The sequence below is a fragment of the Dermochelys coriacea genome, chromosome 20 (genome assembly GCF_009764565.3).
Source record: "Dermochelys coriacea isolate rDerCor1 chromosome 20, rDerCor1.pri.v4, whole genome shotgun sequence".
Classification (NCBI taxonomy): Eukaryota; Metazoa; Chordata; order Testudines; family Dermochelyidae; genus Dermochelys; species Dermochelys coriacea.
The window spans coordinates 12,710,312-12,733,971 of NC_050087.2; the positions used below are offsets into that span (position 1 = coordinate 12,710,312).

Consider the following 23,660-nt stretch of genomic DNA (forward strand, 5'->3'; position numbering starts at 1 on the left):
ACCCAGTTAAGCCGACTTAAGTCCCAGCCTAGCCGGCTGCTGTCCTCACTCAGGGATGAGCAGTTCCTGCAGCGAGGGAAACAGCACTGCCACCCCCCCAGGAAGTGTCCACACCATGGCGCTTCTCCGCCACTGTGCCTGCAGTGTAGACATGGCCCTGGGCCCTGACCTCCGGGAGACGGGCGGGGCTTAGCACACAGCCTTCTCTCCCACATTTCCCATTAGCTGGCTCCCGCCTAGCTCGCTGGCTCTTGTTACTCCCATTCTCAGGCACCTCTCTCCCCCATCCATCCAGGGGTCAGCCTGGGCGCCTGACTCAGGCCTCGGGGATGACCTCGTTATTCCAGCAAATGTCTAGGTCCTACAACGCTCAGCGTCACCACCCACAGTGCCTCCATGGAGCTGGGCCTCAGTTCCCCTCTGTGCACCGGAGCCAACCGCCCTTCCTCAGCTCCTGTACCGAGTGCAGCCTGTCCCAGCACCACCCAGCGTGCTCTACTGGGGCAGGTGGGTTCTGAGCCGTGTCAGGGCAGAGCCTGTGCTGGCCCAGCATGAATGCTGCTGGCCCGCATGGGCTCTCTGGGGCTGGACTCCTTTTTGTTACATGTTTCACTGGGGCCTGTACAGCACCTGGCGTAATAGGGGCCTGGCCCATGACTGAGGCTCCTGGGTGCTACCATAATACCATTCATAACGTCCCCTCTTGATTGAAGGACCTCAGCTGATGTCACTAAACCCAGACATGCGTCGTTCCAGAGGCCCAGATCCTACTGGCCTCTGCCCTAAAGCAGATACCTGCATGTGCAAATGGGCCAAATCCTGAGGGTTGTTAATTCGGGATGATCCTCTGTTCTACTACAAATACCCTAGCCACTAGACTGGCTCCCAGGGGTTTGTCTGGGCAGGGGGTAGCCTGTCCACAAAGACACCTGATCGAGGTCTGGGATCACCCGGAGAGGCTGAGGCAGGTGACAGCAGGGCTGGAAGGTTACAAAGGGCCGGGGCTGATCTATTTCCGGTCTTCGTACATTTTCACCAGCTAAAGAGGAGGGGCACCCCAGAGCGATCCCCCCGGCTGCTGCAGGATCCTGACGAGGTAAAGGGGACCTTGTGACCTGAACCCAGACAGACCCCGAAGGACTCCCAAGGGAAAGGCAAGCTCACAAGTGACATTGGAGTGGGGGATGGTTGTTTCCTTTATGACCTGGGCTCTCTGGGCTCTATTAAGTGAAGAGCAATGGGGCTAGAACCCTGTGCGCAGTGTCTGTGCGCGCCAAGCTACACTGGCCACACGGTCCCTGGAAGAGGGAACCCAGCTAGCCCATGTCTTCAGAGGGAATTCTGGGAGAAGGGGGGGTTTAAGCTACTGGGCTACTTGGGGTTCAGTGCTGGGTCTGGGGCCTAAGGCAGATGGACCGTGGGGCTCTGTTTCTCTGAAGGGGTAACAGAGTCAATGCCCAGGAAATATGCCCCAGAGCCCACAGGAGACATCAGCGCTGCAGCCAGCCGGCTGAGACCCAGACAAGCTCAGAGCACACGAGGCGGGGGCGTGTTCAGTGTCTGGACCCCCTTAGCGATCTGGTGAGCCACCAGCAGGGGCAACCCAACATCATCTGGGACAGAGGACTGTATGGGGGAAATAGGAGGGAGGCAGAGTTGTGATCCCTGCCCATGCTCTAGCCCTGGGTACCAGAGACCTGGAGTCAGGGGAAGAACTGAGCCAGAGAAGCATCAGCAGACCCAGATCCAAGTTTATTCATTGCACTGAGAACAAGAGGCACAGCATGGTTCTGTGCCAGGGCCCACGGCAGGGGCAGCAGGCCAGATGGGGCTCTCCGGTGCCCCAGGCTGGGTCTGGGCATCACTCCAGCCCTATCTTGCAGCAGCGCGCGGCCGTCCAGTCGATGCCGCTGCACTGGCAGTGGCAGGTGGAGTCGGTGCGAATGTCCCAGGAGCCACAACCCATTCCGCAAGCGCAGCCCGTGGGCTTGTACCCTGTGGGGGGATGGTGGGAGGTGGGGTTAGGGGAGCAGCTGGTGGCAGGATGGGAGTTGTGGGCGGCAGCAAGGTGCCCTGCTCTCTCCTCCTCCCCAGCACCCAGGGCATGGCCCTGTGGCTCCCTTGCAGCCAGGCCATTGCCCAAGCAAGGGAGGTCAGTGAGACGTCCCAGGGGTCTGATCCAGGGGCCCACATTGGTCCCAGCTCCACAGCATCCAGTGCCCCCCAGGGACTCAGGAGTGGTGCGAATGCCATTGCTCCAGGCACCTGGCAATGTAAGTGCAGGGAGGCCCCAGTCAGGCTTGTTGTTCATCGTTGCCCCAGCTCAATACCCCCCCAGGACTGCAGAGCGGGTGGGGTCTTTGCCCCAACGGCCCCTCCCTCCTTGGGCCTGCAGGGCACTCAGGAAAGTGCTCTCACCTGCTGGGCAGGAGACAAGTGCCCCGCGCGCCGAGACGTCCTGGCAGACTAGCTTGGCTTTGGCCAGGGTGGCGGACACTGCAAGGCAAGAGGCAGAGTTGTAGCCAGCAGGACCCTGGGTGCGGAAAGGCTGCCCCGCCCCCCAGGCTCAGGTGGAGAGAAGTTGCCTCTGCCCCAGCTGTTACCTGGGCAGGTGGAAGCCACCCAGCCTCACTCCATGTGGCGCTCTGCTCCCCGGGGTGGTGGCTGGGCTACATACAACCTCCGCCCCCGGAGCAATAGAGGCTCCTGGCCTGAGATCTGGAGGTCTCATGTTTGATGCCAGTTGCCCACAGCCTCCCAGAAGAATGTTACCTGGTAGAAGCTGCTGGGCATTCAGCAAGACCTCCCTGGGCTGTGAACAAAGGGCAGGGATGGAGGTAGCAGAAATAATTCCTGGCTGCTTCCCACAGCCAAGGCACCCTAGGTGCTGGAACTGGGGGCGCTACCATACTCCCTGGCTTGAAGAGGTTTCCATCATATACAGTTTTTACAGTTTGGTTCTCAGCTCCCCCTATACAAATTGTTCCAGCCCCACTGAACGCAGCCATATCCGGGTGAGCAGCAGCCAGCTGAGAGAGATGGGTAGAGCCAGCCCTGAGAGACCTGAACCAGCCCCACTCAGCTCCTGGGTGAGGTGGTGCTAGCTGTGCAGATGGCACCTCATGGACCCAATCTCCAGAAACTCCCATGGGGTGATTGACCAATCCAGCGGGTCTGTGGCTAAGGTATTGGGCTGGGCTGCAGGAGATGTGGGTTTAATTCCTGCCTCTGCCACTGACTCCCTGTGTGACGCTGAGTGAGTCAGTCCCTCTGGGCTTCGGTTCCCCTCTGTGCAATGGGGATGATGATCCATCTCTTGGGCAGCTCTTTGGGGCAGGGAGCATCTCACCATGGTCTGTGCAGCGCTGTCATGACAGGGCGCAGAGCGCAGCCACTGGAACAGAACTAACACAAATGCCGGCTCTGTGCTGTGCTCAGGCCTGAACCCAAGCTGAGGAACAGCAGGAGCCCCAAGGGTTCCAGCTCCCCCTCGCCCCGTTTACACACTGAATGGGGCTTGTGGCACCTTAGAGACTCTAAGGTGCCATAAGTACTCCTTTTCTTTTTGCGAATACAGACTAACAGGGCTGCTACTCTGAAACCTGAATGGGGCTTGTAGCAGATCTGGGATGGGCAGTCAGAGAGCTGCCCTGGCTGGATTGGCAGGAACAGAGATTGAACCTGGGACCCCTGGCGTCTCTGCCTAAGTCAAAGCCCCTATCAGTAGCAGAAACTATGTGGCTCTATCACTAGAGAGCGATAGAAAGCCACCATGTGGGGCACAGATAATGTTGCTTTATATATGGCTGGTTGTCTCTCCCACTCACAGGCTTTTCCAGGAAATTCCACTCAGTGGTTTAGTTGATCCCATTACTCTTGGTTTAAAGAGCAGGAGAAGATTGAATCAGTCACTGATGCTGCCTGTGTCGTATCTAAACAATGCACAGCTGAGCAGGGCACTTGGGCAGGATGGTGCAGTGGTTAAACCATCACCCTTGGTCTCGGGAGGACTAGATTCAAGCCCCTGCTCTGTCACAGACTCCCTGTTTGATCTTGGGTAAGTCACTTAGCTTCTCCGGCCTAGATCTACAAAAGTCCCTTGTTTCTAGACACCGTGAGAACCACGTAACTCCCACTCGGCCGCTGCCAAACACCTCAGACACCTAATGCACCTGGCGCCTAAATATTTGCAGTAAGAATACACTGGAGACGGTGCAGGGGTCAGATGCTGTGTGATGGGCAAGAGTAGAGACAGATACAACAGAGAGTGTAAATGAGCCAGTTTGGGAGGAAAACCACAGTTTTGGCAGCTCCCAGCACATGACGAACTGCAAAACCAGTTCCCTCGCCCAGTCTGGTGGCTCAGACCAGAGACTACCGGAACTTCGCTTTTTGCTGCAAAGTTCCATCTCCCAGCCTCCACTAGCTGTGAGCTCCCATCTCTGGGGGAGGAACCCCTGGATCAGTTACCTATGGAGCTAATTGTTCCCTGCACCTTCAGATCAACCACATTGTCGATGATGCACTGAGCCTCTGTGTGGCATCCGGGCACCAGGAGGGCGAGCAGCAGGAACACGGCAGCCTTCATCCCGCTGGGTGCTGAGCTACCTGCATGGGAGAGACCCGGCCAACATGTGAGACCCCAGGACAGGAGCTGAGGTGCACACAAGGCAGCGGAGTGGGGCACAGGCAAGAGGGAAAGCCACAATGCCAGGGAAGGGGGTGAGGGTCAGAGGGGAGACAGGCAGGCCCATGAATGCAGGGGATGCGGGGAGGAGAATATGGGCAGCTGGAAGGGATACTGAGGGGTGGGGGAATGTAATGGCAGCAGATGGGGGAAAGGGAGGAAGGATTTGGAGCAGGAGATTAGGAGCGGTGGGTGGGTGGGGAGGCAGGCAGGATGGTAATGGGGAGGGGGTTATTGGGGAGAGCTGGAATGGCACCCCCATCCTAGGGGCTAGCAGAACAGGACTGCCTCCATGCTACCAGTGGGGACCATGTTCACTGGTCGTTGCATTTTCAGGCTGAAATCCACACACACACACACACACACACACACACACACGTGTGAGGGAAGGGGGTTCCTGTTAAAAGTTTGGACCCTTAGAATTAGCTCCTTAGATAACTGATCCCCCCCAACTGACCCCTCCCCAAAACAAAATTAAAGCACCCACAAAAAGAGCCTCGTCTCTCTGTTCCAAGCTGCATCTGTTTCACTCAGGGCATGACTGTAAACCAGTTCGGTGAAAGCCGTGCGAGTTGCAGTGCGGACGCTCTTACTCCAATGGAATCGCCATTTGGTAAGGGATCGACTTAAGCAAAACTGACAGACGCCTGGTGTGGCTCAGGTTAGGGCTGGGCTACACACCATTTTGCACTGAGTTATCCATTACAGACTGATCTAGTTCGTGCCATGCCCCACTGGGGTGGATGCAGCTAGAAGTGTATAAAAGCATTTATAGTTAAAGAGTTTTTTAGTAATCAGTATCGTTAAATCGGTGCAAAACTGGGTTTAGACCAGGCCTCTTGGGATTAAAACCAGATTTACATTGATTTTGTTTGAGGGTAACACTTTCACATGATTTAGGATTCTAACTCCCAATGACTTTCAATGAGACGAGGCTCCTAAAGGCCAGATACCAAAGGCATTTAGGCACCTAATGATGCACATAGGCAGCTAAGCCATTTTTGAAAATGGAACGTTGGCTCCTAAACTCTTTAGCTGTTTTTAAAAACTTTATCCCAAGCTGATCCCTTGGTACATGGAGAGGAGCTCGGTTCACATTGGATTAAGAGTGCCTCCACTGTGCCTAGAACCAGATTAACTCCATCAGTTTTGAAAGCCATTGAAAATTACATCACAACCACCCTGACTATGGCCAAGGCCCTAGGGAGCTGGGCACATACAGGAGCTGTGCCCCAAATCCTGCCCCAAGGCTCAGTCTGGAGAATCCCACCCGACCAACGGTACAAACTCACCTTCTGGCACAATCTTGCAAGATGCCCCTGTAAATAGGAGCCAGCTGGAGCAGAGGTGGCAAAATCTTCCATTTGACATTGACAATTGAGTCTCCCATCACACAAATGTGGGGAAACCCCAGAGCTGTTCCTAACAAAGAATGTTTCTTTTGCAACTTCCCCGTTTGCTCAACCCCTGCCCAGTTCTTCATTGCCAGGGCCAAATTCTCCCCTGGTGTAACTCCATTATGTTGGTGGCATTACAACAACGTAGGCTTTGGCTCTGAAGGTCTGGACAGCCCAGGGGCTCCCCCCCGTGGGAATTTCCCGGGTATGTAAGGGGGTTGCTGGAAGGCAGGGCCACTCTAGGTTTGGCACCAGCTACCTGCAGATTGGAGACGAAGGGGCGGGCTGCGTTGCAGCTGGAGGTGTAATTAACTTTGCTGGAGCTAGCGAAGTGAAAATAGCAGTGTAGCCTCAGTGGCGCAGGAGGTGGGATGGGACAGCTGCCCCGTGCATGCACCCTGGGTCCCGGACAGGATCATACTCTGTGTGGCCAGCCCATCCCACCTCCCGTGCTGCCGTGACTACATAGCTGCTCTAGCCTGGTAGCTCAGTCGGTTCCTGAGCTGGAAATTACACCTCTGGCTACAGTGTAGAGGCAAGTGCCAGAGATGGGCTGGAAATGCACCAGCAGGAATTGTAGCCCAGCACGGGGCTGGGCATGGTGGGCAGACATGCAATCAGAGCCCAGCTTTCTGACATCTCTCTAGTTGCTAGTGTGGGCCCCGTCTCAGAGAGCTTCAGCCAGGAGGGACCATCAGACCATCCAGTCTGTGTAGCACAGCCATTGCACCTCACCCACGTGTCCCTAATGCTGAGCCCAATGACTCCTGTTAGACAAAAGCATTTCAGCCCTCGGGTAACTCAACTGGTGCAGAAAACAGGAGAGATCGAGGTGCTGCCAATGGCCGAGGCCCCTGCTAGGCAGGGAATTAATTAGGGGAGCTGCCCAGCTGCTCCCAGCAGGCGATCCACGTGACATGCTGAAGAACAAGCAAAACCAACCCAAGGTCTCTGCCAATCTGACCTGGGGGAATTGTCCTGAATAACCCCAAACCTGGGGTCAGCGTGACCTTGAGCATGGGAGCAAGAGCTACCCTCCAAAGACTTGAGTGCCATCCTCCCAGCCCTGGGGTGACGGGCACCTCTATGCACCACTGCACAAATCACAGCCATTCCCAGGTAGCGCTGGGCCACTGGCACACAAAGCCACTAGCCTGAGCTCTCATGGTCTAATGCACTGTACTGGCCTGTGTGCAGACATGGAAGGAGAGACAGTCCCTGCCCCAGAGAGCTCACAGTCTAAAGAGAAAAAAGAAAAGGAGGACTTGTGGCACCTTAGAGACTAACAAATTTATTTGAGCATAAGTGAGCTGTAGCTCACGAAAGCTTATGCTCAAATAAATTTGTTAGTCTCTAAGGTGCCACAAGTCCTCCTTTTCTTTTTGCAAATACAGACTAACACGGCTGCTACTCTGAAACCAGTCTAAAGAAACAAAGGCCTGGGAGAGGAAACTGACGTAGAGAAAGGAGAAGTGACTGACACAAGGTCACCCAGCAGGGCAGTGTCAGAACAAGGATCAGAACACAAATCGCCAGAGTCTCAGCCTGGTGCTCTAGCCATGAGACCACAGGGCCTCTAAACACAGAGAAATGAATGATGAGGCAGAGATCTTCCAAAGGTCACACAGTGCAACTTTAGGGAGACAACATCGGCATAGGGGTGCACAGCACATTTCATTAGGGTGTGCACCGAGGAGATTTTGTTTATTTTTAAGGTGAACATTTATTGAATACTCAATCATAAAGGACATTATTTTTATTCATCAAACAAACTAAAGAAACTAAAACTGAACTAAACTTAATTTTTTTTAAATTAACAACTAAACTTTACTTTAAAAATGAGACACAAAATACTAAATTTTTGCTGTAGTGATAACCAGGCGTATACAAAGATACAGTCAATTTTCATGATCTTTATCTTTAACCAGATAATGAGCTAACCCAAATTGACCAAAACAGATTAAGGTTTCTTCATCTTCCTGTCCTAGAGAATGAGATGTCGCTCACCCGGTGTTATGGACTTAAATTCCTCAATCACATCATTGATTAACTGATGAAGCCAATTCTTGTTCAACGTACAAAATCATGAGTGAGTCGAGGCGCTGTTGGGACATTGTACTTCTTCGTTTGTTTTTTACATGTGCTAGTTTCGAAAAGGCTCCGTCACATGAACAGCTTGTCTGCTCCTTTTCTTATCTTAACAACGAACCGATCCATATTTTAAAATTAAAAGGGTACGTAATCATACGATTGAATTAAAATGTAAAGCCATGGGCTTGTTATGCTAACCCCTGTTCCACGTCCCCTGACTGTTCCAGGGATTCCCTGCCCCAAAGGCCCCTGGAGCTCAGGCGGGCGGGGCAGGACGAGCTTGCCCACCCCTGCATTAGGGTGTGCCTGGGCACACCTGGCATGCATGCCTATGATCACCGGCCTGACAAGCCAGACAGATGGTGTCTAGTGACTGCCATTCTCGCAAAACAAGTACCTCAGAGATAATATAGACGTGTTGTAATAGTGAGCTTGCAGCAGAGCAGGAAATAGAACCCAGGAGTCCTGACTCCCTGCCCCACCTAACAGACCCCGCTTTTCTCCCAAAGGGGGAAATAGAACCCAGAAGACCTGCCCCCCTGCTCTAAACCTGTAACAAAGGGGAATTTTCTGTATTATTTTTATATTTCCTAGGCATGCCTCAGTTTCCCTCAGTACTTTGCATTGCTCCCCAGTGAGTGCAGAAGGGTTAAATCTGCTCTTGGGGCACAGCAGAAGCCATGAGGTGATGGGTCACGTAGCTGTCTGGGGTGGAATGAATGGGGCGTTAGAGGACTGGCTGAAACCGAGTGGTATCAGTGGAGGATCCAGAAAGACAATGGGACCCCAAAGCCTGAACAACTGACACCTCTCCGCAGGCAGAACATGTGAACTCAGCATAGGCCTGGGGGAGGAGGTGAATGGACTGAGGGGTGGCAGGAGGCTAGGATAAGAGCTGGCCTCTGGGGAGATGCAGAGCTCTCACCTGGGACTGACAAAGAGAGAGGGCCAAAAGTGGATTAGCTGGGTGGCGCACTGGCGTGGCCTGGATGGACGGTGTCTTAGCCTTTGTTTCTCTGTGCTAACCTGGGGACTTCTTCAGCTGGGTTCTAGCTAATAAACCTGACGGTTTGTAAAGGCTCCTGGTGTCACTGCAAATCCTTGCCAAGGTGCACTGGGGCCTGAGGAGTGGACAAGAGTCTGACCTGGTGTCTGCCTCAGCTGGATTCACTCCAGCCCCAGAGGCTCAGTCGCAGAGGCAGTGAGGATACGTGGCCTATGCCTGAGGAAGAGCCTGCAGGACCCCTTGGGGGACTGGCCCACTGCAGAGATTCCTTTGAGGGACTGTTTAAATGCTGGGGCATAGCACAGATCCTGTGGACCAGTGACAGATCCCCACTCCTCACCCAGAGCTGGGAATGGAACCACAGGGCACTGACCACCATCCTCTCCAGTGCCCAGCTGCCCTGAACCTTGGCACAGGGGAAATCCCAGGAGAAGAAGCCAGCCAGGATTGACACAATAAGCAGATCCCCCTATACCCAATCCACAATGGCCTTCCTGAGAGCAGTGGGTGTGTGCAGGGGAAGCCCCTGCCTGGAGCTGGGGGGGAAGGGCGGGGGGGTGGGGGGGAAGGTAGGTTCCCCAGGACATCCCTTCACTAGTGCTGAATTCACACACCTCATTGACACTGATGGGGCTCCTGCTGGGCACGCGCAGCCCCTCTTGGCAAGGCACAATCCTTCCATTGTCTCCAGCCCCAGGGCAGCCGCTCACCCAGCCCCACTCCCTCAGCAAACAGACTTCGCCCACATTGGAGCAGCCACGGATTGGTTGGTGCAGACATGGCACCGTTTCTGCCAAGAGCCGGGGTCAACCAGCCAGGGGACCGTGTTAAAACTGACACACGCCAGGCTCCCCCAGGGACCTGGGAAAACTGAACATTTCCTCTGGGCCCCCCAGCCAGCAATTGTTCCTCACCCACGGCACTGAGTCCGTGTGAAAAACACTGAAAACTTCATTAAGGGGACCAGGCACAGAGCTGGCACCCAGGAAAGCAGCAACCACAACTCATCTCAATAGGTGCACTCCTCCTCCTCCCCCTCCCCTGTTCTGCGGAGCATGGAGGGCCTTGGCTCTCTCACATTTTGCCCCATACAAAGTATGTCTACAACTAATAACTAAACCACCCCCCTGCTCTCCCACCACGCAGTGCCTGTGGCAGTGCCCTTCCAGAGATTGGTGCCCAAAGCCCTGTCCTTGGAGCCCGCTGCCCTGTGGCTGAGGCTAGGGGTCGGTGCCTATGGCCAGCACCTGCCACTGCATGGTTGGAGCCTGGGACTGGAGCCGGGAGCCAGCGCCTGCTGCCAGCTGGAACCAGGGGCAGGAGGCTGAAGCCCTTCAGCTGGACACCAGGGTTGCATGGCCAGAGCCAGGGGAGGGTTCAGTACCTGCTGCCCCGCGGTCAGAGCCTGGGGCTGCATTGCCAGGTCCCTGAAGTCCCGCCACTGGAACCTGCCGCCCAACCCTCCCGGGTTAAGAACTCACCTTGCTCCTGCAGCATTGTGCCCCACTTCTCTCCAGAGGCTGTGCAGAGTGGTGCATCCAGGAGCAACAAGGTAAAAGGGGGCAGGGCGGAGACTTCCCCCTGCCCCTCCCCCCCCATCATTGCCTAAGAGGCTGTTGTGGCCGCACGAAAAGCCTCTGGGTGGCCTCATTTGAGAAATGTTGCCCTAGAGTACAAGGCAGAATATGCTGCTCTGTTCCTGTCAATGTGGGGCTATGTATGCTGGTTTGTTATTGTAGGGTCACACAGGAGTGCTGGGGACTGCATACACTCGTAATTATAGGGTAGCTCAGTAGAGCAGGGAGCTGCATACACTGGTTGTTATTGCAGGATTGCTCCTGAGTGCAAGGTGGAACCACCTTCCCCGTCCCCAAGTCTGGGGCCTCGTAGGCTTTCCCATCGGCCACTTGATTTCACCAGCGTCAGTGGGGGATAAAGCCCAGAGTCTGAGCTATTCTGACTTTAGCCATCAGGGGAAAGCAGAGGACAGCAGATCCCCCTGCCTCCTCATGACCATACGGACACTGGCAATAAGATTTCGAATGGCCCCTAACTTTGGGTGCCCACCTTGAGACACCTGGAGCCTGGATTTCAGAGGTGCTAAACACCTGCAGCTCCCAGCGGGGCTCGTGGGCACTTAGGGTGTGTCTACACTGCAGTTATGTGCCCACGGCTGGCCCGGGCCAGCTGACTCCGGCTCATGGGGCTGGAGCTGAGCGGCTGTTTACTTGCAGTGCAGATGTTCTGGCTTGGGCTGGAGCCCGAGCTCTGGGACCCTCCCACCTCAAAGGGTCCTAGAGCCGGAGCTCCAGCCTGAGCCCCAAAGGCTACACCACAGTTAAACAGCCCCTTAGCCCGAGCCCCGGGAGCTGGAGTCAGCTGGCCCGGGCAAGCCGCGGGTGTTTAATTGAAAATCAGCCACCAGCCGTCTCTTGGTGAACACCAAAACCTGAAGCATCCAGTGCTGGCCATTTACTCCCTACCAAATCCCTGGACCTGAACTCCATGGGTGAGGCCACCTTGCCTGGCCTGCATTTGGCTCTAGGCTGCATCTACTGGGAGCCTAGCAGGTCCTCTAGGTTTCATGTATCGTGAGGGCAGCACCTGGTTCTGGGAAGGCTCAGTAATTGGATGAGTCTGTTCAATTACACGGATCTGCTTCTAGCCAGGCCAGCATGAGGCGGTTGCCGATTGTGTTTTGCTTGGCTCTGTAAAACAAAACTAAATCAAAGTGGCTGGTGGAAGCAGCGCAATGAACATTTAATAAGAATCAGTGTCAGAGCTAATAGCGGGCCAGGGGGCAACCGCCCCCCTCGGCAGCCATTAGGTATTCGTGACTTTTCAAGCCAATAGGTATAACTGAAGGTGGAACCACCAATGACCCAGCTGCCTCCTGGTTCCACCACTGCTCAAAATGTAGCTCTGCTGATGCTAAGAATCCGGAGTCTATTGAGCAGGAACATGGGACAGACAGCGCCCTTGCTTGGAGAACCCATGCTTTGCAAAATGAGACATGGACTTTCATTCACCCTGCACTGAATTGCAGCCACTACTGAGGTGGAGTACAACAGCTGCATAACAACACACAGCAACACTGCACAGGGATTGCTTGCCCAGCACTGAAATGCAGATACCTCTGGGGTAAGATGCAGCAGCTGTTGAACAGCCACAGAGCGACACTACTCACAGTTTAGAGCAGGATGTGAAAAAGACTCTCACTTCTGTTCGAAAGCTCTGGGGGAGTTTACAGAGACAGACCATGCTGTTAACCTGAGCTGAACAGCAGCCAGGACACAATAGATTGGGTCTGCACTGCGGGTAACCAGACAACAGCTCTGCCACGAGGGCATTTGTTCTGATTGACTGAGGGAGGGATGGGGCAGGGAGCCAGTCAAGCCTGGGGAACAAATTCCTTCTCCAGGACGCTTTGCTCCAGGATCTTGCAGCCCAGGCTCTACGGCCATTAATTCCTGCACCACGCAGCTGGAAGGGAAGGGCTGGGGCAGGTCTCTGCGCTCCACATGTCACAAGCAGACAAGGCAGAACGAACCATGTCACAGAATGAATCAATTGCAGAGCCTGGAATAGAACCCAGGAATCCTACCTGCCAGCTCTCTGCTCTGTTAGACCCCCACTCCACTTGCAGTCAGGATAGAACCCAGGAGTCCTGATTCCTAGACACCCCCCCACCCCGTTTGTCTAACCTAGTGGTTCTCAATCAGGGTTACGTGTGTCCTTGGGGGTACGCAGAAGTCTTCCAGGGGTACATCAACAGGCTACATAAAAAGCATTAGCAAAGCAGTACAAACTAAAATTTCATATAGACAATGACTTGTTTATACTGCTCTCTATACCATACACTGAAATGAAAGTACAATAGTTATATTCCAATTGATTTATTTTATAATTACATGGTAAAAATGAGAGAAAGCAATTGTCAGTAATACTGTGCTGGGACACTTATATGTTTATGTCTGATTTTGTAAGTAGTTTTTAAATGAGATGAAACTTGGGGTACGCAAGACAAATCGGACTGCTGAAAGAGGTACAGTACTCTGGAAAGGTTGAGAGCCACATCTCTAACCCCCTAGGTCTCCCACCACTCCCAGTGCTCCGGATAGAACCCAGGAGTCCTGACACCCAGCCCCCTGCTCTAACCATTAGACCCCACTCCTTTCCAGAAGCGGGTGATAGAACCCTGGAATCCAGACTCACAGCTCTGTACGTTGTGTGGACGTGTTGTGTAATTGGACAGAGATACTTTGCAGTGTGCAGCTTTGCTTGGCTCATGGGGCCTTAATGGAGAAATTCTGTAGCCACTGGGTGCCATCTGGTGGCTAGAGGTGGCTCAGTGGGACTTAGACGTACAGTCCATGCTGTGATATCCAGGGCTGGTGGAGGCCCTTACTCTGGCAGAGCTCACTCAGGGCAGCTGGACAGTCAGCCCCAAGGGCACACCCTGTGCCCGAGGAAGTTGAGCTGCGGACTCTGGCCACCGGGATTGGATGCCTACAGGGAAACGTGACCAGGAGTTAATGAGGCTGGGAGTGACCTTAGCTCCGGCAGCATCCCCTCTCCTGCTGCTAATGAGCAGCGGCAAGGGGCAAGACTAACAATTGAGCCACGTGTGGATCAAACCTGAGACCCAGGCCTCTCTCTTGAGCCAAAGGAGGAGATCCCTTGGCTGGAAATCAGTAGCAGGTTGTTATCCTTAAATTGGCCACTATGGGGACACATGCACCAAGCCAGAGCAGCCTTAGGCCAGCCCAGGGTAGAGGTCCATGTAGGATTTGCCCCAGCCCTGGTAGAGTTGCATCAGAGGCTGCCAAGTAGCTGCCAGCTCCCAGCAGCCATGATGCCCAGCAAGGCACTGGGCAGTGCATTGCTAGTGCCCTTTGCAGCTGTTCACTAGGCTACTGGGAAGGGAGGGAAGCGTGAGGACGAGTCCTGCACCAGGGGAAGGACTGGGCCGGCTGGAGGGGCCTGGCTGGTGAAGTTCTGGTTGAAATGATTGATGGTTTCAATGCTCCTGGGATTTTCTCGGATTCGAAATGTCGGCCCAGGTGCCTGGAGCCTCATTACGGGAGGGTCCCACGCAGTGGATGTGACCAGAATCCATAGAGCTTGGATCAGAGTGAGGCGAGCAAGGGCCCTGGCTCGGGGGCTGGAGTTGGAGAGTGAGCAGCCCGGGGATGGGGAGCTAGTTGGAGTTGGGGACGAGGGGCCTGGTGGGGGGCAGTGAGAGGCCCAGGCCCCCGCCTCCCTCTGCGCCCCACGGGACCAGGTGGGGGTTCAGTGGGGACCTGCGTGGCGCTGTCACCAGGCGCCTGCCCATTGGTGCCCAGGCCTGGCCCCCGCAGCGCCAGAAGTGGGGGGCTGGGGCGTTGGGCCGTCATCCGCCTTCAGACATCGACCCACCAGCACCCCAGGTGCTTTATACTGAAATCCGTCACGGGGGGGAGTCTGTCCATCCGTGACACTGGGGGCCCAGCGCCACGGACACGCCCCAGAGCAGGGCGGGGAGAGGCCAGGGCGCGCCCAGGGGCAGGAGCAGAGCCGGGGCAGAACCCAGGAGTCCTGACTCCAGCCCCGCCCCCCCCTCCGCGGGCGCCGCTGAGTCCCACTTCCCCCGGCAGGGCTCGGGGGGGGGGGGGGCGCGGCCACAGGCTGGGGGGCGGGGCTCGGAGGGGGCGTGTCTCGGGGCGCGCAGAGCCGGAAGCGGCGGCCCGGGAGCAGCGGGAGGCGGCGATGGCCCCGTCCGGGCTGAAGGCGGTGGTGGGCGACAGTGAGTGCGGGGCAGGGCCCGGTGGGGGGGGGCCGTGGCGCGGCGGGGGCGGGGCCCGGTGGGGGGGGGCCGTGGGCTGTCTGCCCCACCCCCAAGGGCCGCCCCTTCCCTTGGGCTGGCGGGGGGGCGGCGGCGTCTCTTTCCATCGGGTGACTCCCGCCCTCCCGTCTCCCGTCTCCGTCTCTGCCCCGTCACCCAGCCCGCTGCTCAGCCTCCGACAGAGGGGGGGGGCAGGACTCCCTAGCGGCCAATGCTGCCGGATGCCCTGTGTGCGTGAGGGCCCCAGGGCCGTTTGTGGGTTTCCCCCACCTCCGCCCCCCCAAAGGATGATCAGGGAGCCCCCCCCCCCCAACGACGCCCAGCCCCGTATTGGGTGAAAGCCACCCCAGCACAAAGCCGAGTTGCCCCAGATCCTTTAGCAGTGCCCAGGAGCGCCCCTGTGCCAGCAGGGGCACTTCCGGCTTCAGAGCTCGCTTGAAGTCAAAACGAAAAGGAGGACTTGTGGCACCTTAGAGGGACTAACAAATGTATCTGAGCATAAGCTTTCGCGAGCTACAGCTCGCTTCGTCGGATGCACTTTGAATTAGCTTCTTAAACTCTGACCCCGTCCCAGCGACAGGTCAAGCCGCTGAGCTGGAGGGATCTCGGCAATAGCTAGGCAGGATCCAGGGACTGACATCCGCTTCTGTGCACTGTTGGGTTCCTTGGCCCAGACCTCCGTGTCTTAGATTGATGGCTGGCCCCCATCGCTGTGGTATCTGGGTGTCTCACACTTTTTAGTGTATTAGCCTAACCATCCCCCGGCTATTATCCCCTTTGTGCAGAGGGGCAATTGAGGCACAGAGAGACTCAGCAACTTGCCCAGGGTCACACACAGAGTCTGTGGCAGAGCAAGGAATTGAATCCATGGTGTCTCAGATCCAAAGCTCGCACCCTCAAATCCTCACCACTGGGCCATCCTTGTTCTCTTGCAGCTGCCTCAATCCTGTCTGCTCTGGGTGGATGTTAAATGTCCTGCTGCGCTTTGTGAGGTTTTGTCCTGGTGTGCTGTGTGGAGGTGGTTGTGCTGAGCCCCAGAAGTGGCTGCATTTTACATAGTTCATAAAGAAATATAGCCACGTTTATAATTATTAAAGTCTCAGTCGCGCCAGGCCAAGAGGCAAGAGATTAGGCAAGCGAGCCGTAGGCTGTGTTTTGCATTGCTCAAGGCCGCACGCAGGCACACTAAACTCTGCCGATTTCCCCATTGCTGAAGGGAAGGTGACAATTACCCTTTCTGGGTGATGGTGGAGATTTAATCAGCTGCTTCCTCAATCTGTGTAGCGTTTTCCATATGCAGGATCCTTTACAAGTGCTGGTTCTTGTTGTTTTCACTTCCACTTGGTAGTGCCTGTCCATGATGGATCAGCCAGGTGTGGTTTCCCATTGATATAACCTCCAGGATACAGGAGGGATAAGGATCTGTCCTCCTTATGTCATCTCCTTAAGCTCTCCTGCAAACTGTGTCCTGCTTGGTTTTGGACTGGGGAAGCTCCCCAGGGCTCCAGACACAGGTAGAGGGAGACATCTGGTGCTTTTTACAGGCTTTGACCTGGTTTAAAGCACCACTTGGGGGAAAGAGGAGAAACTGGCAAGAAGTTATAGACTAGCACTGATCCCATAATCGATTATGCAACAGATGCCTGGACAACTCATTAGTTCATCTGATGCCCTTGTGAGGGAGGTGGATAGAGATTAGAGCTAGGCTGGGCCAGGCTAGGCAGAGAAACCACCAGGTGAAGTTAGGGTTTGTGTTATATTGAAAGCTGTGTGAGGTAGGGACTCTCTCTTTTGTTCTGCATCCAGTGCCTAGCATAATGAGGGCCTGAGCCAGCTCTGCAGCTCCTGGGCTAGATGCTACTGCAATGCATGTAGTAGGTATACCAGGCAAGGCAGCTCCAGCTGCCAGGTCTCTTCCAAAGAGCTGATTCTGACATAGCTGTGCAAGGCCTCTTTCCAAAGGCTTTGCACTGCGGTAGCCTTGTCTTTCCTCTGTAAAGATCCAGTAAGACCAGCATCAGATGCTCCATTTAAACAGCCATCTGGGGAATGCCTGAAGGCAGAACTTTGCTGTCTTGCGTGCTTTATCACCGGCATCAAATCCAGCAGCCTCTCCTTTCTTCTCAGGAGAGACGGAATAGCTGAGCAGCTGAGATTGTGCCCTACGTTGATGTAGAGAGGTGTCATGTCACTAAGGCCTTGTCTGTGGTTGGGATTCAGTTCAGCAGCCAGTGTAGTGATCCTAGTATAAATCTCACAAATGAGGAGGAAAGCTGTAATTTGCACTGCTTGAAACACAGGTATAGCACAGTTTGCTCCCATGCAACTTTTCTTGGCTACTTTTGTATGTTACCCCCTTTTCCCTTCACCAGCTGTCTTGTCTCCTTAGACTGTCAGCTCTCTGGAGCAGGGACTGTCTACTACTGTCTTTATACAGTGCCTAGCACAGCACCAGTTCTTGGTCGGTCCCCAGGCACTACAGTACTCATGATCCCTAGCTCTCGTCTAGTGTTTTTTGTGAGTAGAGCTCAAAACGCTTTGCAGAGGAGATTAGTATCATCTGCCTGTTACTAATAGGGAAACTGAGGCACAAAGAGGGCAATGTGACCGGCCCAGGGTCACCCAACAGGGTAGTGACAGAGCCAGGAATAGAACCTGTGTCTCCTGAGTCCCATCCTGTGCTTTCTCCCCTTGACCACACTGCCTGTACTTGGTCTTTGCACTTGTTGCTAGTCACCAGTGGCTGAATCCCAAGGATAAATCAGGCCTAAAACTTTATTTTCCCAAAATGTCATAGAGCATTTACCCTGAACCCCCGACCAGTTAAAATAAGCAAAGAGTAAATGATGGGATGCCGTGGGCTTCAACTGTAGGGTCTCTGTAATGTTGATCTTGTGCAGTGTAACAATTAAGCATGGTACAATTTTCTGCTTGTTTGTAATGGGTTAAGGAGAAATGGGTCACACTTTGTTTTAGGAATCCATTTTGAAGGGGTTATAAATAAGATATTTGAATGAATGGGTAATCAATTACAGAGTCTACTGGATGGGTAACACCTTTCACTAGTGCACTTAGCCATCTGACACTTGCTACTCATATCTAACATGCTTATAACTTCTGTTAACCCATTATATGTAGAACCTTAAAATCCAGCCTGTCTGATGGGATGATTTGCAGTTATCTGTTATATCCTTCTATGTTTTGCTCTAACTACTTTACTGTAGAAGAAAGAAGGGTTTAGTCACAAGCATTAACATTAAGTGTATCAGTGAGATCTGCTGCTAAGAGAGGCAGAATTCAGCTGGAGAAAAATGAGTAATCAGCAGACAAAGTAATCCACATAGCTTAGGTTCTTGAATAACGAGAATGGGCTGTAACTTTACATTCTCTCTGTTGGGGAAGGCTCGGCAGTTCTTGTAGAGCTGGGGAAAATCTTTGTTTTTTCAGTTGTCTGTTCCCTTTGGAAAATTCCATAACTTGCAAACTCTGCTGTGTTTGCTTCCAGCAGCTGTTATCAGAACTAGGTCGCAAAGGGAAGGAGGGGAATGGAGGGAGCGTTCGGAGAGAACGTTCCTTCCAGGCGGGGGTTGGGTTCGGCATAGCCCAGCCTGCCTTTCAGTAGTACCACATTGTAATGCAGGATGTGATTGGCACCTCCAGGCCTAGGATTCGGTGACTGTGCTGGCACACTGTGGGTCATCCTTTCCCATCCCTGCCGCTCTTCTCTGCAGCGGGAGATGGTTTGGGGTGAACTTAAACATGGCTAGAGACTGCAGAACTTGGGAGTGTTAGAAGAGTCTGGAGGCACAAAACCAAATCCCCAACCAGGGCAGGGTCAGGTGTGTGGCCTTTTTCCATTCCATGGCACTGAGATCACAGTATATCAAAGGCAGCAGTGCCGTCCCATCCCTACTGACGTACAAGGTCCACCTTGTTATGCTGAGAATAAAGGAGGCTTGAATGGTTCTGTATCTACCTGCCAATTAAAAAAGATGTTCCTGTGGCTAGCAAGCAGCAAGCCTGCGGGATTCCTAGCAGCACTAGACCCTGGAGTCGGGAGCACGGGCTGGGTATCTGCACAGGGAAGAACATTTGTAGCCAGCCGCTGACAGAGGACAATATGACGATGTGGAAGTCAACAAATGGCTGCGCCGGTGGTGTAGGAGAGAAAGCTTTGGATTCTTTGACCATGGGATGGTGTTCCAAGAAGGAGGAGTGCTAGGCAGAGACGGGCTCCACCTAACAGAGAGGGAAGCGCATCTTAGCAAGCAGGCTGGCTAACCTAATGAGGAGGCCTTTAAACTAGGTTCATCGGGGTAAGAAGATCAAAGCCCTGAGGTAAGTGGGGACGTGGGATACTGGGAGGAAGCAGGAGAGCGCGAGAGAAAGCTCCTGCCTCATACTAAGAAAGCAGGACAAACGGCAAGTTTTCTCAAGTGCCTATACACAAATACAAGAAGCTTGGGAAACAAACAGGGAGAACTGGAAGTCCTGGCACAGTCAAGGAATTACGATGTGATTGGAATAACAGAGACTTGGTGGGATAACTCACATGACTGGAGTACTGTCATGGATGGATATAAACTGTTCAGGAAGGACAGGCAGAGCAGAAAAGGTTGGAGGAGTTGCATTGTATGTAAGGGCGGTATGACTGCTCAGAGCTCCGGTATGAAACTGCAGAAAAACCTGAGAGTCTCTGGATTAAGTTTAGAAGCGTGAGCAACAGGGGTGATGTCGTGGTGGAAGTCTGCTATAGACCACCAGACCAGGGGGATGAGGTGAATGAGGCTTTCTTCCAGCAACTCATGGAAGTTACTAGATCACAGGCCCTGGTTCTCATGTGAGACTTCAATCACCCTGATATCTGCTGGGAGAGCAATACAGCGGTGCACAGACAATCCAGGAAGTTTTTGGAAAGTGTAGGGGACAATTTCCTGGTGCAAGTGCTGGAGGAACCAGCTGGGGCAGAGCTCTTCTTGACCTGCTGATCACAAACCGGGAAGAATTAGTAGGGGAAGCAAAATTGGATGGGAACCTGGGAGGCAGTGACCATGAGATGGTCGAGTTCAGGATCCTGACACAGGGAAGAAAGGAGAGCAGCAGAATACGGACCCTGGACTTCAGAAAAGCAGACTTTGACTCCCTCAGGGAACTGATGGGCAGGATCCCCTGGGAGAATAACATGATGGGGAAAGGAGTCCAGGAGAGTTGGCTGTATTTTAAAGAATCCTTATTGAGGTTACAGGGACAAACTATCCCGATGTGTAGAAAGAATAGTAAATATGGCAGGCAACCAGCTTGGCTTAACAGTGAAATATGGCTTGCTGATCTTAAACACAAAAAAAGAAGCTTACAAGAAGTGGAAGATTGGACAAATGACCAGGGAAGAGTATAAAAATATTGCTCGGGCATGCAGGAGTGAAGTCAGGAAGGCCAAATCACACCTGGAGTTGCAGCTAGCAAAAGACGTTAAGAGTAACCAGAAGGGTTTCTTCAGATATGTTAGCAACAAGAAGAAAGTCAAGGAAAGTGTGGGCCCCTTACTGAATGAGGGAGGCAACCTAGTGACAGAAGATGTGGAAAAAGCTAATGTACTCAATGCTTTTTTTGCCTCTGTCTTCACGAACAAGGTGAGCTCCCAGACTACTGCACTGGGCAGCACAGCATGGGGAGGAGGTGACCACCCTCTGTGGAGAAAGAAGTGGTTCGGGACTATTTAGAAAAGCTGGACGAGCAGAAGTCCATGGGGCCGGATGTGCTGCATCCGAGAGTGCTAAAGGAATTGGCGGATGTGATTGCTGAGCCATTGGCCGTTGTCTTTGAAAACTCATGACGATCGGGGGAGGTCCCGGATGACTGAAAAAAGGCTAATGTAGTGCCCAGCTTTTAAAAAGGGAAGGAGGAGGATCCAGGGAACTACAGGCCAGTCAGCCTCACCTCAGTCCCTGGAAAAATCATGGAGCAGGTCCTCAAGGAATCAATTCTGAAGCACTTAGAGGAGAGGAAGGTGATCAGGAACAGTCAGCATGGGATTCACCAAGGGCAAGTCATGCCTGACTAATCTAATTGCCTTCTATGATGAGATAACTGGCTCTGTGGATGAGGGGAAAGCAGTGGACATGTTGTTCCTTGACTTTAGCAAAGCTTTTGACACGTGTCTCCCACAGTATTCTTGCCAGCAAGTTAAAGAAGTATGGTCTGGATGAATGGACTATAGGGTGGATAGAAAGCTGGATCGATTGTCGGGCTCAACGGGTAGTGATCAATGGCTCCATGTCCAGTTGGCAGCCGGTATCAAGCAGATTGCCCCAGGGGTAGGTCTTGGGGCTTGTTTTGTTCAATATCTTCATTAATGATCTGGATGACAGGAAGAATCGCACCCTCAGCAAGTTCACAGATGACGCTAAATGGAGGGAGAGATAGATAGGCTGGAGGGTAGGGATAGGGTCCAGAATAACCTAGACAAATTGGAGGATTGGGCCAAAAGAAATCTGATGAGGTTCAACAAGGACAAGTGCAGAGTCCTGCACTTAGGACAGAAGAATCCCATGCACTGCTACAGATTGGGGACCGACTGGCTAAACAGCAGCTCTGCAGATATATCACATTCACCGTTTTCCCCATATCCACAGAGCCAATTATCTCATCATACTCTCAGTGATTCTAATAACTGTCATGGTATCACACTTTTATTTGTGCCAAGCAAAGTATTGTATAAGATCATAGTCAGCGTATATCAGAGGCAGTTGTTAGTGTTCTCAGAAACGAGCAAGCTGGTTTTCAGAAAGGGTGTAGATGCACAGACCAGATCTTCATTGTATGAAACACTAATAGAACAGTGCTTAGAATGACAACGGTAACTCTACATAAATTTCATAGACTTTGAGAAGGCTTTTGATAGCCTTCACAGGATCAGCCTGTGACGGGTTCAGTCACAGAGATCCCCTTGGGACTGTCACCTGATGTGCAGAAATTACCTCTGAGCCCATTTTCTGTGACAGCTTGGGACTCCAGAACCCTGCCTTGTTGAGCCAGACATGCTAGCCTGCTATAACACAGACCCAGGGTCTGGGCCACGCCCCCAAAGCTGCAGACTGTAACTAAAAACAGCTCAGCAGCTTACCTGTCTTCAGGACCCAGACACCCAGCTTCCAATGGGATTCAAATAAACATTTTACTCTTTATAAAGCGTATAAAGGGTAAATTTGTAAATTGTTGGCCTTCCATATCACTAATAGAGAGAGATGCACAACTGTTTGCTCCCCCGGGTATTAATCACTTACTCTGGGTTTATTAATAAACAAAAGTGATTTTATTAAGTATAAAAAATAGGATTTAATTGGTTTCAAGTAATAACAGCCAGAATGAGGTGAATCTCAAAGCAAAGTAACACAAAGCACACAAGTCTAAGCCTAATACAATAAGAAACTGATTACAGGTATTATTTCGCCCTCAAAGATATTCCAATAAACTTCTTTCCCAGACTAGTATCAAAGGGGTAGCCGTGTTAGTCTGGATCTGTAAAAGTGGCAAAGAGTCCTGTGGCACCTTATAGACTCCAGACGAATTGGAGCATAAGCTTGCATGGATGAATACTCACCCATGAAAGCTTATGCTCCGATACGTCTGTTAGTCTATAAGGTGCCACAGGACTCTTTGCCACTTTCCCAGACTAGACTCCTTCCTAGTCTGGGCCCAATTACTTACCCTGGTACAGTCTTTGTTAGATCCAGCAGACATCTCAGGTGGTAAGCAGGGGTTTTCTCATGACTGGCACCCCCTTTGTCCTGCTCCACCCCCTTGTATAGCTTTGGCACAAGGCAGGAATCTTTTGTCTAAGCTTGTTCCCAGCCCCGCCTCATCAGTGGAAAAGTACAAGGATTAAGATGGATTCCAGTAGCATGTGACATGGTCAAATGTCACTGTAAGACCCCTCGTCTACATTCTTCCTGAGTTGGTCCACAGGTACATAGGAAGGTTTGCTGGTAAATAAACCATTTACAACCAGTTGTCCTAGTCAGTGGGAGCCATCAAGAATCTAAACCACCATTAATGGCCCACGGTTTTCATAATTACAATAGGACCTCAGAATTATAGTTCATATTTCTAGCTTCAGATACAAGAATGATACATGCATACAAATAGGAGGAATATATACAGTAGGTTATAACCTTTGTTATGATACCTTACAAGAGAGCTTTTGCATAAAGCATATTCCAGTTACATCATATTCACACTCATAAGCATATTTCTATAAAACATATGGAGCACGTCACACAGCCTATGGCGCATTCTGCGGGCATATGGAATTCCTTTCCATATAATCAACATCATTACAAGCTTCTATTTCAACTTTACATGCAGTGTTGATCAGTGACCTCAGTTTTGAAGTCAAAACAGGAGTATGTCAGGGGTGTGTCAATGTCATCGCCTGGGTAATTCAGCGTACAACAGAAGACATGCCAAGAGGGATTAAATGGACACTCTTGAAGACCTGGGCTCCGCAGATGATGTCGCTCTCCTGTCACATACCCAACACCGTATACAAGAAAAAACAACTCAACTCAACACATTCAGCCAGCAAATTGGACTGAAAATCAATCGCAATAAGACAGATATCATGACCTTTAATATTGCCTCACCATCACCAGTACG

The 23,660-nt window shown here is 52.6% G+C and overlaps 2 protein-coding genes across 4 annotated transcripts in view; one reads left to right on the forward strand and one right to left on the reverse strand.

Moving 5' to 3' along the window:
* Positions 1-1,614: 1,614 nt before the first annotated feature.
* On the reverse strand, positions 1,615-10,755 carry LOC119846130 (resistin-like). Of its 2 annotated transcripts, none has more exons than XM_038379339.2 (4): positions 10,663-10,755; positions 4,471-4,608; positions 2,419-2,496; positions 1,615-1,995 (listed from the first exon to the last, which is right to left on the reverse strand). In XM_038379339.2, exons 1-4 carry the CDS (start codon positions 10,676-10,678, stop codon positions 1,862-1,864), a joined length of 366 nt encoding a protein of 121 aa, XP_038235267.1. In that variant the 5' UTR covers positions 10,679-10,755; the 3' UTR covers positions 1,615-1,861. The 2 variants fall into 2 exon arrangements, with proteins under 2 accessions (XP_038235267.1, XP_043362233.1); XM_043506298.1 differs by lacking the exon at positions 10,663-10,755 and adding an exon at positions 5,980-6,090.
* Positions 10,756-14,858: 4,103 nt separating this feature from the next.
* LOC119846126 (syntaxin-binding protein 2) overlaps positions 14,859-23,660 on the forward strand; it is a 37,804-nt gene continuing 29,002 nt past the window's right edge. Inside the window, exon 1 of one of the 2 annotated variants that reach the window (XM_038379332.2) lies at positions 14,859-14,966. In XM_038379332.2, coding sequence (XP_038235260.1) covers positions 14,930-14,966 — 37 coding nt within the window. In that variant the 5' untranslated portion in view covers positions 14,859-14,929. The remainder of the gene's footprint in view (positions 14,967-23,660) is intronic. The other variant, XM_043506290.1, reaches the window with a different exon arrangement.

Excerpts from the sequence above, each read along its gene's own strand:
- LOC119846130 (XM_043506298.1), bottom strand. The coding sequence starts at position 6,058 with ATGTCAAATGGAAGATTTTGCCACCTCTGCTCCAGCTGGCTCCTATTT. Across the intron at positions 4,609-5,979 it reads TTGCAAGATTGTGCCAGAAG|GTAGCTCAGCACCCAGCGGG; the intron begins GTGAGTTTGTAC and ends TCTCCCATGCAG. Across the intron at positions 2,497-4,470 it reads GGGAACAATTAGCTCCATAG|TGTCCGCCACCCTGGCCAAA; the intron begins GTAACTGATCCA and ends CTTGCCTTGCAG.